Below are 17,135 nucleotides of genomic sequence, written 5' to 3' on the forward strand. Positions count from 1 at the left end.
CAGTAGGGATGGCCAGGGATGTTCTCTTGATATGTGTGTGGAATTAGACCATTTTATTGTCCTGCTAAGCATTCAAAATGTAATGAGTACTTTTGGGTGTCAGGGAAAATGTTTGGAGTAAAAAAGTACATTATTTACTTTGGGAATGTAGTGAAGTAAAAGTTGTTAAAAATATAAAATAGTAAAGTACAGATGCCCCAAAAAACAACAAGTAATACTTTCAAGTATTTTTTACTTAAGTACTTTGCACCACTGCCTAAACCTATCGCTGTTACATTTAAAACTGGGTGAATGGAATATGAATGACAGTCATCCAATATTCTGTAATAGAAATAAGGCCATGCTCATGAGAAAAATAAATAAATTGGGCTCCCTAATCTGAAAAGGCACTGACTCCCACTGCTGGGTAGTGCTATGGCAAAACCCAAAATGTGCACCCAGTGGGGGCCCCAGGACCAAGTTTTCGAAACCCTGCTCTTGTTTTGCCACAAACTGAAATTAGGCAAACTATTAGAATTCTAGCAACCAGGAAATGTTGGAGCATTTTCTGCATATTGCACCTTTAAATACTTAGATACCATTCTCTAGTAGAAAAAATGGCTTGATTGCCAGAATCTCGCACTATCCCTTTAATTGAGTAACAATCAGATATTGTATACTTTAGGTGGATTTATAATGCATCAATAAGTACCATTGACTTGCATTGGATTTGTGCCACAAATGCTAAAATGTTAGCAATTTTAAACAGTAGCCCGATGGGCAGAGCTCCCACTGAGGACCAATGGAGTGGACAAAACAATCACCAGGGGGCGCCAGACGAGTAGAGCTATTGTCTTTCACCTCAAAATGAGTAGGCCTATTGTCTTTCACCTCAAAATGAGTAGGCCTATCGTCTTTCACCTCAAAATGAGTAGGCCTATCGTCTTTCACCTCAAAATGAGTAGGCCTATCGTCTTTCACCTCAAAATGAGTAGGCCTATCGTCTTTCCGATCTCAATTGTCTAACCTAAAAACCTTTAGGCTACAGATTTTTTACCTGCAGTATATTACTAGTTATAAAATATATATATATATATATATATATATATATATATATATATATATATATATATATATATAATTATATAATAACTAGTAATATATTGCAGGTAAAAAAAATAATATATATATATATATATATATATATATATATATATATATATATATATATATATATATATCCCTTACTTGACGATTTACTGTTCTTTGAGGAATGGGACACAGGCATATTGCTCCGGGCCAGTCACTATTCAACAGGAGGCAATACGCTGGTCTGATTCAAGATGTTTGTGCTCCCGCAGTTTTAGGCTAATGATCCCGCAAATAGTGTCAGGTCACATCATACATAATAAAAACAACACATTGAATCTGAAAATATCAGATTGAATAAACTCTGACAAAAATATAGGCTTTAAAGGGATACGTCAGGATTTTGGCAATGAGGCCTTTAATGTACCACCCCAGTGTCAGTTTAACTCGTGTATACCATTTTTATGTCTGTGTGCAAACTGAAGAAAGTGGCTAACTAGCGCTATAGCAATTTCTATCTAGCGTTAGCACAATGACTGGAAGGCTGCCAGTCATTGAGTTAAAGCACGTTAGCATTGTCTCTCAAAGCTACCTCTAACTTCCTTCATACTGGACACAGAAAATAATAAAAAGTGAGTTCATCTGACTCTGGGGAAAGTAGATAAAGACCTTATTGCCAAAATCCCAACGTATCCCTTTAAGGTAACTCTGGAAATCAAGTAGCACTAGGCCTACTGTGATAGATATTTTCAGAATAACTATTGGGTTGTCGACACATCTAATTTTAATAGTTTTATGTATACTCCCTTAAAAACAAAAAGTGACAATAGGAAATGATCAAACACTTTCCATGCACTAAATTTAACAATGTGCACTAACCTCAAATGTTTTGTCTGATATTTTTACTGCGTTATTTTTCCACTGTTTCCTTCTAAATGGCTTTAGAAGTTAAACCTGCTAAACCGGTTTAATTAAAGGAATGTGGTACTGAGAAAGCCTCCTCTCCTCCATACTCATTACAAATAGATCATGACATCATGTAAAACCTACAGTGCATTCAGACCCTTTGACTTTTTCCACATATTGTTACGTTACAGCCTTATTCTAAAATGTATTACATTGTTTTTTCCCCCTCATCTATCTACACACAATACCTATACAGATTTTTAGAAATGCCACTCCTCAGTCAAAGGCACATGACAGCCCACTTGGCGTTTGCCAAAAGGCATCTCGAGACTCTCAGACCATGAGAAACAAGATTCTCTGGTCTGATGAAACCAAGATTGAACTCTGGGGCCTGAATGCCAAGCGTCACATCTGGAGGAAACCTGGCTCCATCGCCACGTTGAAGCATGGTGGCGGCAGCATCCCTACAGTGAAGCATGGTGGCGGCAGCATCACGCCGTGGGGATGTTTTTCAGTGGCAGGGACTGGGTGACCAGTCAGGATCGAGGCAAAGCTGAACTGAGCAAAGTAGAGAGAGATCCTTGATGAAAACCTGCTCCAGAGTGGTCAGGTCCTCAGACTGGGGCGAAGGTTCATCTTCCAACAGGACAACAACAATAAGCAGAGCCAAGACAACATAGGAGTGGCTTCAGAACAAGTTTCTGAATGTCCTTGAGTGGCCCAGCCAGAGCTCGTACTTGAACCCACTCGAACATCTCTGGAGAGACCTGAAATTAGCTGTGGAAACGCTCCCCATCCAACCTGACAGAGCTTGAGAGGATCTGCAGAGAAGAATGGGAGAAACTCCCAAATACAGGTGTGCCAAGCTTGTAGCTTCATACCCAAGAATAATCAATGCTGTAATCGCTGCCAAAGGTGCTTCAACAAAGTACTGTGTAAAGGGTCTGAATACTAATGTAAATGTAATATTGTAGCTTAATTTTTTTGTATAAATTAGCAAAAAAATGTTTTTACTTTGTCATTATGAGAGGCATTGTGTGTAGATTGATGAGGGGGGAAAACGATGTAATACATTTTAGAATAAGGCTAGCGTAACAAAATGTGGAGAAATTCAAGGTGTCTGAATACATTTTCCAAAGACAATGCAGAGAGTACCATGTTACCAACATGGATTTCTTCACCTACTGTTATACATATAGTCAATCGTTATTTTTTGTAATCAGAATATATTTTATAAAGATACGCATTATATTGTTATATTAAAACGAGTAACTCGTAACTTCGGCGGGCCTAAAACATTCGTCCTCACCTCAAGTTCTGCTTTCTGCTGTAGCTAAACCTAAAACCTGTTAGGGAGAAGACAAAAATCAGCCTAAAAGTACAGAACAAACACGGTGCTTCATTGATAGGAATTGTTTATTGTTTTACTGGTATTTCTGATATTAAATTAAAATCCAGGTCTACAGCATCATACAACTTTCTTTCAGGGTCCAGTTCTTCAGCTCAGAGTGGGAAGTTAGGATTTATGTAGCTCTGGTCCAAGGCGTTGCGTGTGGCTGAAACTCAGCATCAACAAGCCCCACACGTAACTCCCTGGACCAGATCGGGGACTTATTTTATGCATTTTAAGATAATCGTTCTCAACAACTCACACAGGGGGAAGTGGATATAAAAATGGGCAAAATAACCTTAAACCATTCTCAAATAAAATCTACAAAATAAAAACTAAACTTTTTCAATGAAAATTACTCCCGAGCGCTTACAAAAAAAAAAAAGACTAATCTGGGATAAAAAAAAAGGTAGAATTTGAAACCCATGACCCCTCTTCTCCATTCAACTGACAAGGATCATTTACTGATATCAGCCCCAAAATGGAGGAAAACCTCAAGTGACGACAGGCTCAACCACTTGGACGTGCTCGCTACATATATCCCTCTCCAGGAAATACCTGAAGGCTGGAAAAAGTTGAGGTATCTGTTAGACTAAATCTGACTGCTACAGTGTCAAATTAGGGAGTAAATATCTAACAAAAAAAACCCAATTCAAACCAAAGACTTCATTGAATGCCATCAAAATAGCAGTGTCAAGGTTTGGCCACTTTATAAGAATATAAAGCTGAATGAATTGAATCAGCGTTCTGTGTGAAATAACACAGACACCTCCCCTGTGCTGACCAAGAGACACTGTGGAATAGGTACTTGTTCTCAGACATTAAATGGTGTACCTAGATCATTGTAATCTGTATCTAAAACGGGGACATGAGAAGAGAAAACATACCCTACTGAAATGATTGTGCTGTGGACATAAGTAATTTGACGTCAAATAATTACTGTTGGAATGAGTTCAGTTTTACAGCTTTTTAGTGTGGAGAGAAAATATTGGTTCTCTGTAACAGAAGCAAACGCACCATGAGCTCTTTAGCCCTGCCTAGCCACCACCTTTCCCAGTTCTTTCACAATCCCTCTTTTTTTCCCCCTCCCCCTGCTTCCCTCGCCACCTTTCGTCCTCTCTCCATCCCAGGTGCACAGCACATTGGCCTGCTAAAAGGCATGGGACCATTAAGGCATCTTTCTCTCTCTCCGCTATGTTGACCTGTGACCTATAGTGTCTTTGAAGGCAGAGTGATGGAGACCCATAGGGAACGTCGGAGGACTAAAAAGCATTCCATACCTCTCTGGCCCCTCCTAGACGGGCGCCAGTCAAAAGAGGAGAACCGATGCAAGACAGGGAAGGAGAGAAAGAGAGAGACGCAGTGTTGGTAGCTAACCCAGTAAGCAAGCATCTAAAAGCTGTCAACAAAACAAAACATGGCGTACTATAAGCTTCAAAACTTTACCAAACTTACCAAATAACCCAAAATCGAATGGTTTCATTAAATGCTAGGACCATCACTCCAAACTCACTCCTGAGGGCAGGGCATCAACTTAGGGGAAAGTGCCTGAGCAACCGAGAACACATCACTACTGCAATACAAAAAACTCAAATAAAACAGCTAGGTTTATGATAGTGCCTGATAGATTAATTGTATAACTCTGTGAAGAGGTTCGGGCCAATCAAGAGATCTTCTGGATAGACCGTCAGTGTCTGATAAACTCTTGGGAGAAATGAGAAAAAAAACACACCCGATATCTACTGTAGCTACAATCATGAAAACAAAACGCTTCATGTGCAATTAAATAAAACAGCAATCAATCCTTCCTCAAGGAATGTATATTATTTACACAGACTTTCCAGACTAAGTCGCGAGAGCGAAAGGGTGCACCGGTCGGTGTGAGTGACATATAACTTAAAATGATTTGAGTCTTTCCTTTGCTGTTGTCCCTGAAGCACAGCAACATTTATTGGCGCCAGGTCATGGAGCAACGTAAGGAACCGTGGGGAGGAAGAGGGAAGAAGCCTTGTTGCCAAAGTGCTTTCAGCTAAACATGTCCCAGCCAGTCTCAGTCAGGGGCCACGGCAGAGAGCGCGTGAGAGAGATGAGAGCACAGTCATTATTTGTTAAATCATTTGATTTGGTGTAAACAAATGCCATCGTTTTGCGCTTGTCAACCCCACAGCAGTCTGAGATTGAATGGACAGAGGGGGGGGGGGGGGGGGGGGGGGGGCAAGAGGAGACATCCAATCACGCAGCTGTTTGCAGTATCCAATCCCGGTGCGAAGTCGTTGGTGGATAAGGGAAGCGGGTGGGTAGAGGTGTTCGGGAAACACGGGGGCCAGGGCAGGGGTGGGGTTTAACCCCTCGGCAGGCTGCACATCTCACAGAGCTCTGTGCCTGGTTGGTTCATAAAGGTGCAGTGGAGACAAGACCACATCGCCGAGGAGGATGCTGGGGTAGAGGGGCCCCCGCCCATGGCCCCGTACTCCTGAGGGCCCGATGACTGCCCACCCACCGTGCCTGAGGAGAGGAGGGAGAGAGGGGTCAGGGACATAAGAGTGGCGGTGACTCTTAACCAGGAAGGACTTTTCAGACTTCCTTTTTATATGTAGGGATGATACATGAAAGGAGCTCCAACCAAATGTATCTTTGTGGTCAATAAAGTTCTACTGAATTGAATGCAAGACAAGTTTAACTCAATCACTTTAAAATCAAATCCAAAACCAAATTTTATTGGTCACATACACATATTTAGCAGATGTTATTGCGGGTGTAGTGAAATGCTTGTGTTCCTAACTCCAACAGTGCAGTAATATCTAACAATTCACAACAATACACACTAATCTAAAAGTAAAATAACGGTATTAAGAAAAAAATAACAACCCATTACTCTTCAACAGTGATAGAAATGTAATAATTTCAACTAAGGCATGTCAGTGTCATACCTGGATGGCCAGAGGTACTTACTGCACAACTGCTCGATAGTGGCCCACTGCTCAGACTTCTTCCAGGTCTGAGCCAGCTCCTCGTCTTTCGTCTTCACAGCGTCCAACAGCAGACCAATGCTGTCCTGGGAACAAATAATGAGAACATATTTGGGTAAAAAAATTATAAAAACATTACGTAACTATTTTCTGGCCACGCCAAGCTAACCCCAATGAAATGCAGGGAAACAGTGTGATTTTTAAACGATAGATGACATCAAATCAAGGATTTAGAGCCAAGTTGCCATGAACAAAGCGCTAAGGAGGGGGGGGGGGGGGGGGGGGGGGAGTACTGTTGACAAATACACAATAATTTCCACATTGAACAAATGTGTTAATAACGTGATAATCTGAACCTTTTGTAGCGTGACAACAAACCAAAACATAGTGCTTGAACGTTTTTGGTTTGAGAGTGTGTGTGTGTGTGTGTGTGAGATACGGTTGGACGATGTCTGGAAGGAAATATTGTCCCATCTTCCTGTAAAAACAGTTTTTCACGGTATACTGAAACGTTGGTCGTTTTTTTTAATACTAGAACACATTCTTGTCACTTCGGTATCAAAATGTGTCACACGTCATCTACAGATTGGCATATTGCTAGACAGACTTGCTCCTCTCAATCTTCAAGGGAGCAGTAGATAGCTAGCCAGGCTACTTGCGCCCATGCAGCTGACAGTGCAAGCCACTTAAGAGAAGCAAGCGAGAGGAGAAAATGCCCACAGCATGGCTTCTAACAGAAACACCATATCTCCACACCCAAAGCTTGTTGACAAAACTGGCTCCAGAAGTGAACTATGAACTTAAGAGCAGATAACGACAAATATGCAAAAATGTGTTACAAAGCAGTGCAAATGGCGGTTTAGTTGCAAAACGACAAACTATTTTACAGGTGACGTTTGTATTGTAACATTCTACTAGCAGCTACATTACATTTTTTTAGGAGATAATGACCTGAACATAGTGTTTTCAGAAAGTATTCACACCCTGAGACATTGTTGTTTTACAGCTTGGATTTAAAATGGATTACATTAGATTTATTTCATTAGATTGTGTCACTGGCCTACACACAATACCCCATAATGTCAAAGTGGAATTAAAAATATAAAAGCTTAAAATGTTTTGAGTCAATAAGTATTCAACACCTTTGTTATGGCAAGCCCAAATAAGTTCAGGAGTAAAAATGTGCTTTACAAGTCACATAAATTGCATGGACTCACTATGTAAGTGTGTGACATTTTTGAAAGACTACCTCAATCGCTGTACCCCACACATACAGACAATTGTAAGGTACCTCAGTCGAGCAGTGAATTTCAAAAACACAGATTCCACCACAAAAATACCAGGGAGGTTTTCCAAAGCATCACAAGCAAGGGCACCTATTGGTAGATGGGTAAAAACAAAAAACACATTGAATATCCCTTTGGGGATGGTGACGTTATTACTTTGGGTGCTGTATGAATAAACCAAGTCACTACAAAGACACAGGCGTCCTTCCTAACTCATTTGCCAGAGGGGAAAGAAACAGTTCTGGGGTTTCACCATGAGGCCAATGGTGACTTTAAAAGTCAGAGTTTAATGGCAGTGACGGGAGAAAACTGAGGATGGATCAACATTGTAGTTGCTCCACAATACGATCTTAAATGAACGTGAAAAGGAAGCCTGTACAGAACATAAATATTCCAAAACATGCATCCTGTTTGCAACAAGGAACTAAAGTAAAAATGTGCCAAAGAAATTACATTTATGTCCTGAATACAAAGCATAATGTTTGGAAAAGAATCCAAGAAAACGTCACAGAGTAACACTTCATATGTTCAAGCATGGTGGTGGCTGCATCATGTTATGGGTATGCTTCTCATCGGCAAGGACATGGGAGTTTTTTGGGGGATAAAAATAAACAGAACAGGGCCAAGCACAGGCAAAATCCTAAATGGAAAACCTGGTTCAGTCTGCTTTCCAACAGACACTGGGTGACAAATTCACCTGTCAGCAGGACAATGACCTAAAACACAAGGTCAAATTTACACTGGAGTTGCTTTCCAAGATGACACGGAGTGGCCAAGATACAGTTGACTTAAATCTATTACCGAACAGAAATATAAAACGCAACATGTAAAGTGTTTGGTCCGATGTTTCATGAGCTGAAATAAAAGATCCAAGGCTGACTCAATACGCGACTCAAGGCTGACTCAATACGCGACTCAAGGCTGACTCAATACGCGACTCAAGGCTGACTCAATACGCGACTCAAGGCTGACTCAATACGCGACTCAAGGCTGACTCAATACGCGACTCAAGGCTGACTCAATACGCGACTCAAGGCTGACTCAATACGCGACTCAAGGCTGACTCAATACGCGACTCAAGGCTGACTCAATACGCGACTCAAGGCTGACTCAATACGCGACTCAAGGCTGACTCAATACGCGACTCAAGGCTGACTCAATACGCGACTCAAGGCTGACTCAATACGCGACTCAAGGCTGACTCAATACGCGACTCAAGGCTGACTCAATACGCGACTCAAGGCTGACTCAATACGCGACTCAAGGCTGACTCAATACGCGACTCAAGGCTGACTCAATACGCGACTCAAGGCTGACTCAATACGCGACTCAAGGCTGACTCAATACGCGACTCAAGGCTGACTCAATACGCGACTCAAGGCTGACTCAATACGCGACTCAAGGCTGACTCGATACGCGACTCAAGGCTGACTCAATACGCGACTCAAGGCTGACTCAATACGCGACTCAAGGCTGACTCAATACGCGACTCAAGGCTGACTCAATACATTTGCAAAAATGTCTAAAAACATCTTTTCACTTTGTCATCATGGGGTAATGTGTGAACAACTCAAATACATGTTTTATTAATGCTGTAACAACTATAATTTGATATAAGTCCAGTGCTATGAATACTTCCTGAAGGCAAAGTATTCATGACATTTATGCGAGCACTAAAATAATATGATTACAACCAAAAAGTAAATGTGAAATGCACTCTAAACTTCACTATGACAACTACGTACTTAGACTACATCATATTTATCTGGGCTTGCTAGAAGTAGCCACTAGCCAGCCAGCAGTCATGGGCGAAGCATTGCTCCCTGGGAGTTGAAATGCACTCTGGGAATCGTAGTAGGCGGTGTAAAATCCATTGTATCTCACTAATGTGTGGACTATTGCAATATAGAGGCTTTTCTGTGAACAAAGAGACTGTAAGGAAAAACTTATTGACGGGTTAAGACACCAAATAATTTCCACAACGGACGAATGTGGTGATAATCTGAACCTTTTGCAGCATGACAACAAACCAAAACATTGTGCTTGAACGTTTTTGGTTTGAGAGTGAGAGAGAGTGAGGGTGTGAGGGTGTGAGAGAGTGAGAGAGTGAGGGTGTGCACAATACGGTTGGGCGATGTCTGGAATGACACATCATTCCATCTTCCTGTGCAAACATTCGTTTTGTCCGATATACCGAAACTTCAGTACTTTTCGGGCTCAGAAGTGTTTGAAATGCACTCATAACTTGCTATGACAGCAATATACACTGAACAAAATTATGAATGCAATCAAGTGTTGGGCCTGTTTCATGAGCTGAAAAAGCTTACTTCTTTCAAATTTTGTGCACAAATGTGTTTACATCCCTGTTAGTAAGCATTTCTCCTTTGCCAAGATAATCCATCCACCTGACAGGTGTGGCATATCAAGAAGCTGACTAAAACAGCATGATCATTACACACAGGTGCACCTTGTGCTGGGAACAATAAAAGGCCACTAAAATGTGCAGTTGTCTCACACGACACAATGCCACAGATGTCTCAAGTTGAGGGAGCGTGCAATTGGCATGCTGACTGCAGGAATGTCCACCAGAGCTGTTGCCAGAGAATTTAATGTTAATTTCTCTACCATAAGCCCCCTGCAACATTTTTTTTTTCAGAGAAAATGGCAGATCATCCAACCGGCCTCACAACCACTGACCACGTTTAACCACGCCAGCCCAGGACCTCCACATCCAGCTTCTTCATCTGCGGGATCATCAGACCAGCCACCTGGACAAGCTGGTGAAACTGTCAGAAACTGTCTCCAGGAAGCTCATCTCAAAGCTCGTCGCCCTCACCAGGGTTTTGACCTGACTTTAATATGGCGTCATAAGTGACTTCAGTGGGCAAATGCTCACCTTTAGATGGCCACCGGCACGCTGGAGAAGTGTGCTCTTCGCAGATGAATATCGGCTTCAACTGTACCGGATAGATGTCGTGTGGACAAGCGGTTTTCTAATGCCAACGTTATGAACAGAGTGCCCCATGGTGGCGCTGGGGTTATGGTATGGGGCAGAATTAAGCTATGGACAACGAACACAATTGCATTTTATTGATGGCAATTTGAATCCACAGAGATACCACGACGAGATCCTGAGACCCATTGCCGTGCCATTCACCCGCCCTCCATTCGTTATTGTTTCAGCATGATAATGCACAGCCCCATGTGGCAAGGATCTGTACACAATTTTCTGGAAGTTGAAAATGCCCTAGTTCTTGCACGGCCAGCATTCTCACCAGACATGTCACCCATTGAGCATGTTTGGGATGCTCTGGATTGACATGTACGACAGCGTGTTCCAGTTTCCGCCAACGTCTGGCAACTTTACACAGCAATTGAACAAGAGTGGGACAGTAGCTCACAATCAACAGCCTGATCAACTCTTTGCGAAAGAGATGTGATGTCGCGCTGCATGAGGCAAAAAGGTGGTCACACCAGATACGGACTGGTTTTCTGATCCACGCCCCTACTTTAAACTACTTTAAACTACTTTAAACTACTTTAAAAAAGTTCTGTGATACACATTAGTTTTTTGGTATCGTTTCCGTATCGAGTATCACTTCCGAATAAAGTAACCCTAAGCTTGTTATTGGTCCAAATTCTGATATTGTGACAACACTAATAAACATCGTTGACATACGATTGTACCGTGTATTCCCCCCCCCCCCCCCCCCATGGAAGGGTCAATTGGCGGGAAGAAAGCAATATAATGGACACATTGCTAATAATTTTTCTGTATCTAGTCTAGACTGCAGAAAGACGATTAAAACAGGCTGTGTTTCTCTTGTCCATAGAAATACCCAGATATCACTTAGTATTTCTTTACCCTTTAAAAATGAATATTATAGACGTATCAAGTGTAGGCTATTGTTCCTACTCCAAAACAATATCCATCCGGACTTATGCCACCTAGGAAATGTGTGTGACCGAACCTTCTCGGGGCGTCAGGGTAGCCTAGTGGTTAGAGCTTTGGACTAGTAACCGGAAGGTTGTAAGTTCAAATCCCCGAGCTGACAAGGTACAAATCTGTCGTTTTGCCCCTGAACAGGCAGTTAACCCACTGTTCCTAGGCCGTCATTGAAAATAAGAATTTTGTTCTTAACCGACTTGCCTAGATAAATAAAGGTAAAATAAAAAAATAAAAAAGAATTGGCCAAATACATGAGTATAGGATAGGCTAAAATATTCTGTCAAACCATGAGACATATTTTCAATGTGTTCTTCCCCCCTTCACTCACTACTCTAGGTTACTTACTTACTTGGTTCACACTCATTTCTTAAAATGTTGTAACTTGTAGGTCTATATTTAGGATTTCTACAGTTTGATAGGTAAAAGGCATATCCTAATAGGCCTATTAGTTTAACATTTGCCATTGTTCATTTGTTTCTAAGTGTTATAAAATGATCATTTGTTTAAACTTCCTATTCCATTAGTATATTTAACAATTGTTTTATTCTCTCTTGTCGATGAAACGCAATTGTAAATTCGCCCGACCCTAGTGTACAAGTCTGTATGTGAGTGAGTGAGTGACAGTATGGGTGTGTGGGGTACAGTGTGAGTGTCTGTGCAGAACTTACTCTGAGAGGCATGACCAACCCTAGTGTACAAGTCTGTATGTGAGTGAGTGAGTGACAGTATGGGTGAATGGGGGTACGGTGTGAGTGTGTGTGTGCAGAACTTACTCTGAGAGGCATGACCTCGTTGGTGACCAGGAAGAGGAGCAGGTGGAAGTCAGACACCATGTCCAGGAATACAGTCGAGGTGCACTGGGACAGGTACGTCGCTAAACTGTGGAAATCCTGTCTCACACACACACACAGGAAGGGGAAAACATGGAATATGACCAAGAATAATAACTTCCTATGACCCCCATAGCCCAGGGACTCTTAGGATGAATTGGCAGACAATCATGTGATCAGGTCAGATCGAAACAGAGAAATAATGGCTGTTGCCAAAGTAGGTTAACAAAAGGCTAAGCTTGAGAGCTAGCATATTTATTTCATTTGCGATTTTCATGAATAGTTAACGTTGCGTTATGGTAATGAGCTTAGGTCTATAAATAGGATCCCGGATCTGGGTTTGCTCGCCGCAACTGGTTAAACAAAGTCAGAAAAACACTTTTCGGAGCCTTCTGTATGTAGGTCATTCTTTGACCACTGAAAGAAAACAAAATACCAAACCTCACACATCAGAACAACCAATTTAGCTGTGTGTGTGTGTCAATGTGTACCTGTGTCTCTCCCAGGATGTCTCTGTTCTCTATGGGAAAGCGTGGTGTGGAGCTGAAGGTGTACTGGGGGTCCTTGGGGAAGGTGGTGGTTATCTGGATAGAGATGGATAGAAGGAGTGACAAACAAAGTTAACTGACTGGAACCTCTCGTCTCTTGGCCCTCCCCACCTCTCCCGCTGAGCCAAGTTAAAACATCTCTGTCCTGGCACCACAATGGTGGAACCAGCTTCCCCCTGAAGATAGGACAGCCGAGTCCCTCTGCTCATTTTCCGAAAACATTTGAAACCATAACTCAAAGAATATCTTAAATGAATCCCATAGCGCAGTCTGCTAGTTAGAGAAGCGTTAACAGACTGGAAGACAGTTCCATCTTGGAGAGTCCCTTTGACATCAGCGAGATGTAGAGCCAAGACAACAGATGTCAGTTGAATATGAAAACGGAGGACCACGAGACGACAACAGAGCGGAACACGAGACGACAACAGAGGAATACAAGAGAAGTAACAAAGTGCTCTCAGCTGGTGCCAGTAAATATTTGGCGAGTCCATCTCGTTCTTTATTTTCTTGGGCTCATCATTGGACAGAACAACCTCATGATAGGTTGGTAGAGTTATGGTGATTTGGATATTTCTGTATGGCGTGGAGCTGCCAATATTTTACAACATTATTGTGGAAGGAGAAAGACATCTTTACAGCGTCGGGCAAACCTTCAGTTGAACAATTTAGTTGTTCGCAAAACACACATAGCAACTAGAAATGTGAAACACTTGCTAGTTAGATGGAGAATGTTAATGAACTAATATTAAAAGAAGCGTATTTCAGTTGACTGGCCCTGCTATGTATCCTAAACTCTAAAACCTGCCCTACCACTCCTCATGTCATTGGTTGATTCCCTTCTTTAAACCTGCATAAAAAAAAGGTCAAATGTACACACCCACATTCTTTCATACTCACATCTATGATAAGGTACTCCACAGGAAGGGGCCGGGCTAAATATGTGATGTCATTGCCAAATTTATCTTTGTCCTGTTGAGGGGGATGAAGAAAAATGACAATCAATGGAGAGAAATACGACAGTTGTAACTGTTCCAATAGTTATTTGGTATTTTATTAGGATCCCCCATTAGCTGTTTCTGTGGTCCACACAGTACATGAAGACATAATACAGAACATTAATAGACAAGGACAGAACTACATACAATGGCACATCAATACATACACAAAATATCAAATAGGGGAGAAACGTTGTGCTGCGAGGCTTTGCGTTCTGTTTATTTGAAACCAGGTTTGCTGTTCATTTGAGCAATAGGAGACGGAAGAGAGTTCCAAGGATCTAATACCTACTGGGTCATTGAATTTGTTTTGGATGAGGACAGTGAAAAGACCCCTGGTGGCATGACTGGTGGGGTAAGTGTGAGCGTGTCAGAGCTGTGTGTGTAAGTAGACTACACACACCATTGTTCCTCATAAAAATAACACTTAACCAAGAGAGACTGGAATGCATATTATTTCAATTAGCCTTCTGATTACAATGAAGAGCTAGATGTGCCGCTCTGTTCTGGGCCGCTGCAGCTTAACTCGATCTTTCCCTGCACCACTTGACCCTACGCCTGGTAAGACAAAACTAGAACCTGCAGGACCTGTTTTTGAAGTGTGGTGTCAAAACAAAAACAGAGCATCTGTTTATTATGGACAGACCTCACCCCATCTTTACAACTATTGAATCTACAGTACCAGTCAAAAGTTGACACAGCTGCTCATTCCAGGGTTTCATATTTCTTATATTTTCTACATTGTAGAATAATAGTGAAGACATCAAAACTATGATAGAACACATATGAAATCAGGTAGTCACCAAAAAAAAGTATATACACATGTGATATGTTGATTTGTTTGAGATTCTTCAAAGTAGTCACCCTTTGCCTTGATGACAGCTTTGCACACTCTTGGCGTTCTCTCAACCAGCTTCACCTGGAATGCATTTTGATTAATAGGTGTGCACTGTTCAAAGTTTATTAGTGGAATTGATTTCCTTCTTAATGCGTTTGAGACAATCAGTTGTCTTGTGACAAGGTAGGGGTGGTATACAGAAGATGACCCTATTTGCTAAAAGTCCATATAGGCAAAAACAGCTCAAATAAGCAAAGAGAAACGATAGTCCATCATTACTTTAAGACATGAAGGTCAGTCAATACAGAATATTTCAAGAACTTAATATTAAGTGCAGTTGCAAAAACCATCAAGCGCTATGATGATGCTGGCTCTCATGAAGACCTCCACAGGAAAGGAAGACCCAGAGTTACCTGAGCTGTAGAGGACAAGTTCATTAGAGTTAACTGCAACCTCAGACTGCAGCCCAAATAAATGCTTCAGAGTTCAAGTAACAGACACATCAACTGTTCAGAGAAGTCTGTGAATCAGACCGTCACGGTGAAATTTCTGCAAAGAAATCACTACTAAGGACACCAATAATAAGAAGAGACTTGCTTGGGCCAAGAAACACAAGCAATGGACAATAGACCGGTGGAAATCTGTCCTTTCGTCTGATGAGTCCAAATTTGAGGTTTTTGGTTCCAACCGCCGTGTCTATGTGAGACGCAGAGTAGGTGAACGGACGATCTGTGGTTCCCACCGTGAAGCATGGAGGAGGTGGTGTGATGGTGTGTGTACGGGGGCTTTGTTGGTGACACGGTCTGTGATTTATTTAGAATTCAAGGCACACTTAACCAGCACGGCTACCACAGCATTCTGCAGCGATACGCCATCCTTGTTCGCGCTTAGTGGGACAATCATTTGTTTTCCTACAGGACAACGACCCAACACAACTCCAGGCTGATGTACGGGCTATTTGACCAAAGAGAGTGATGGAGTGCTGCATCAGATGACCTGGCCTCCACAATCTCAACCCAATTGAGATGGTTTGGGATGAGTTGGACCGCAGAGTGAAGGAAAAGCAGCCAACACGCGCTCAGCATATGTGGGAACTCCTTCAAGACTGTTGGAAAAGCAATCCTCATGAAGCTGGTTGAGAGAATGCCAAGAGTATGAAAACTGTCAAGGCATAGGGAGGATTACTCTGAAAAACCTCAAATAACATATTTTGATTGGTTAACCGTTTTTTGGTTACAACATGATTGTGCTATTTCATAGTTTTGATGTCTTCACTATAATCCTACAATGTAGAAAATAGTGAAAATGAGTAGGTGTGTACAAACTTGACTGGTACTGTATATGGTTGGACCATGACAGTTTACAATCTAAGGTAACGCCAAGTAATTTAGTCTCCTCAACTTGTTCAACAGCCACACCACTCATTACCAGATCCAGCTGATATAATGCTCTTGGTTGTAGAGGTGTTCAGGACAAGTTTATTACTGGCCACCCAAAACAGACTGCAACTCTTCGTTAAGGGCTTCAGTGACTTCATTATCTGTGGTTGCTGACAAGTATATGGTTGAATCAGCATACATGGGACACACAGGGTTTGTTAAATAGCAGTGACAGGGCATTGATAAACATAGTAACGAGGGCCAAGAGAGCTGCCATGGTACACCACACGTTTGACATTAGAGAAGCTTCTATTAAAGAAAAGTTATATTCGATCGATAGATCTTTAGCCACAATATGCCATTGGTTGAAAAGCCATAATTTTTTTAAACATTTGGACTATTAACCGGAAGGTTGCAAGTTCAAACCCCCGAGCTGACAAGGTACAAATCTGTTGTTCTGCCCAGGCAGTTAACCCACTGTTCCTAGGCCGTAATTGAAAATAAGAATTTGTTCTTGCCTGGTTAAAAAGGTTAAAAAAAATATATATATATATATATATATAAATTTTAAAAAATCCAACAGTTTTTTTTTTAAAGAGCTGGCAAGCTGATTGGTCTGCTGTTAGAACCGGTAAAACCCACTTTGCCACTCCTGGGTAGCGGAATGACTTTGGCTTCCCTCCAGGCCAGATAACTAACACCTTCCTCTAGACTCAGATTAAAGATGTGACAGATAGCTGACTTTATGGCCACTCCTACCATCCTCAGTAGCTTTCCAAGTTGTCAATGCCAGGTTTAAGTATTGATCAATAATAATTCTCACCTCTCCCACACTAACTTAACAAAATTCAAACTTACAATGCTGTTCTCTTTTATCATGCATGAATATGAATCGCTCACTGTTAGTTGCTGGCATTTCCTGCCTGAGTTTGTCACCTTCGCCAATGAAGGAATCATAATCTGCCCATGATTTTTCT

The 17,135-nt window shown here is 41.7% G+C and overlaps 1 protein-coding gene across 2 annotated transcripts in view; it reads right to left on the reverse strand.

Moving 5' to 3' along the window:
• Nucleotides 1–3,372: 3,372 nt before the first annotated feature.
• The window catches only part of LOC110499543 (nuclear protein localization protein 4 homolog), a 34,262-nt gene continuing 20,499 nt past the window's right edge, over nucleotides 3,373–17,135 (reverse strand). For both annotated transcript variants that reach the window (XM_036956312.2, XM_090213107.1), the window contains 5 exons: nucleotides 13,844–13,915; nucleotides 12,890–12,982; nucleotides 12,342–12,458; nucleotides 6,317–6,419; nucleotides 3,373–5,869 (listed from right to left, as the gene is read on the reverse strand). In XM_036956312.2, the coding sequence (XP_036812207.1) occupies nucleotides 5,706–5,869; nucleotides 6,317–6,419; nucleotides 12,342–12,458; nucleotides 12,890–12,982; nucleotides 13,844–13,915 (549 nt within the window). In that variant the 3' untranslated portion in view covers nucleotides 3,373–5,705. The remainder of the gene's footprint in view (nucleotides 5,870–6,316; nucleotides 6,420–12,341; nucleotides 12,459–12,889; nucleotides 12,983–13,843; nucleotides 13,916–17,135) is intronic.

This window comes from Oncorhynchus mykiss, chromosome 20 (assembly GCF_057628025.1).
Source record: "Oncorhynchus mykiss isolate SJ-2025 chromosome 20, ASM5762802v1, whole genome shotgun sequence".
Classification (NCBI taxonomy): Eukaryota; Metazoa; Chordata; class Actinopteri; order Salmoniformes; family Salmonidae; genus Oncorhynchus; species Oncorhynchus mykiss.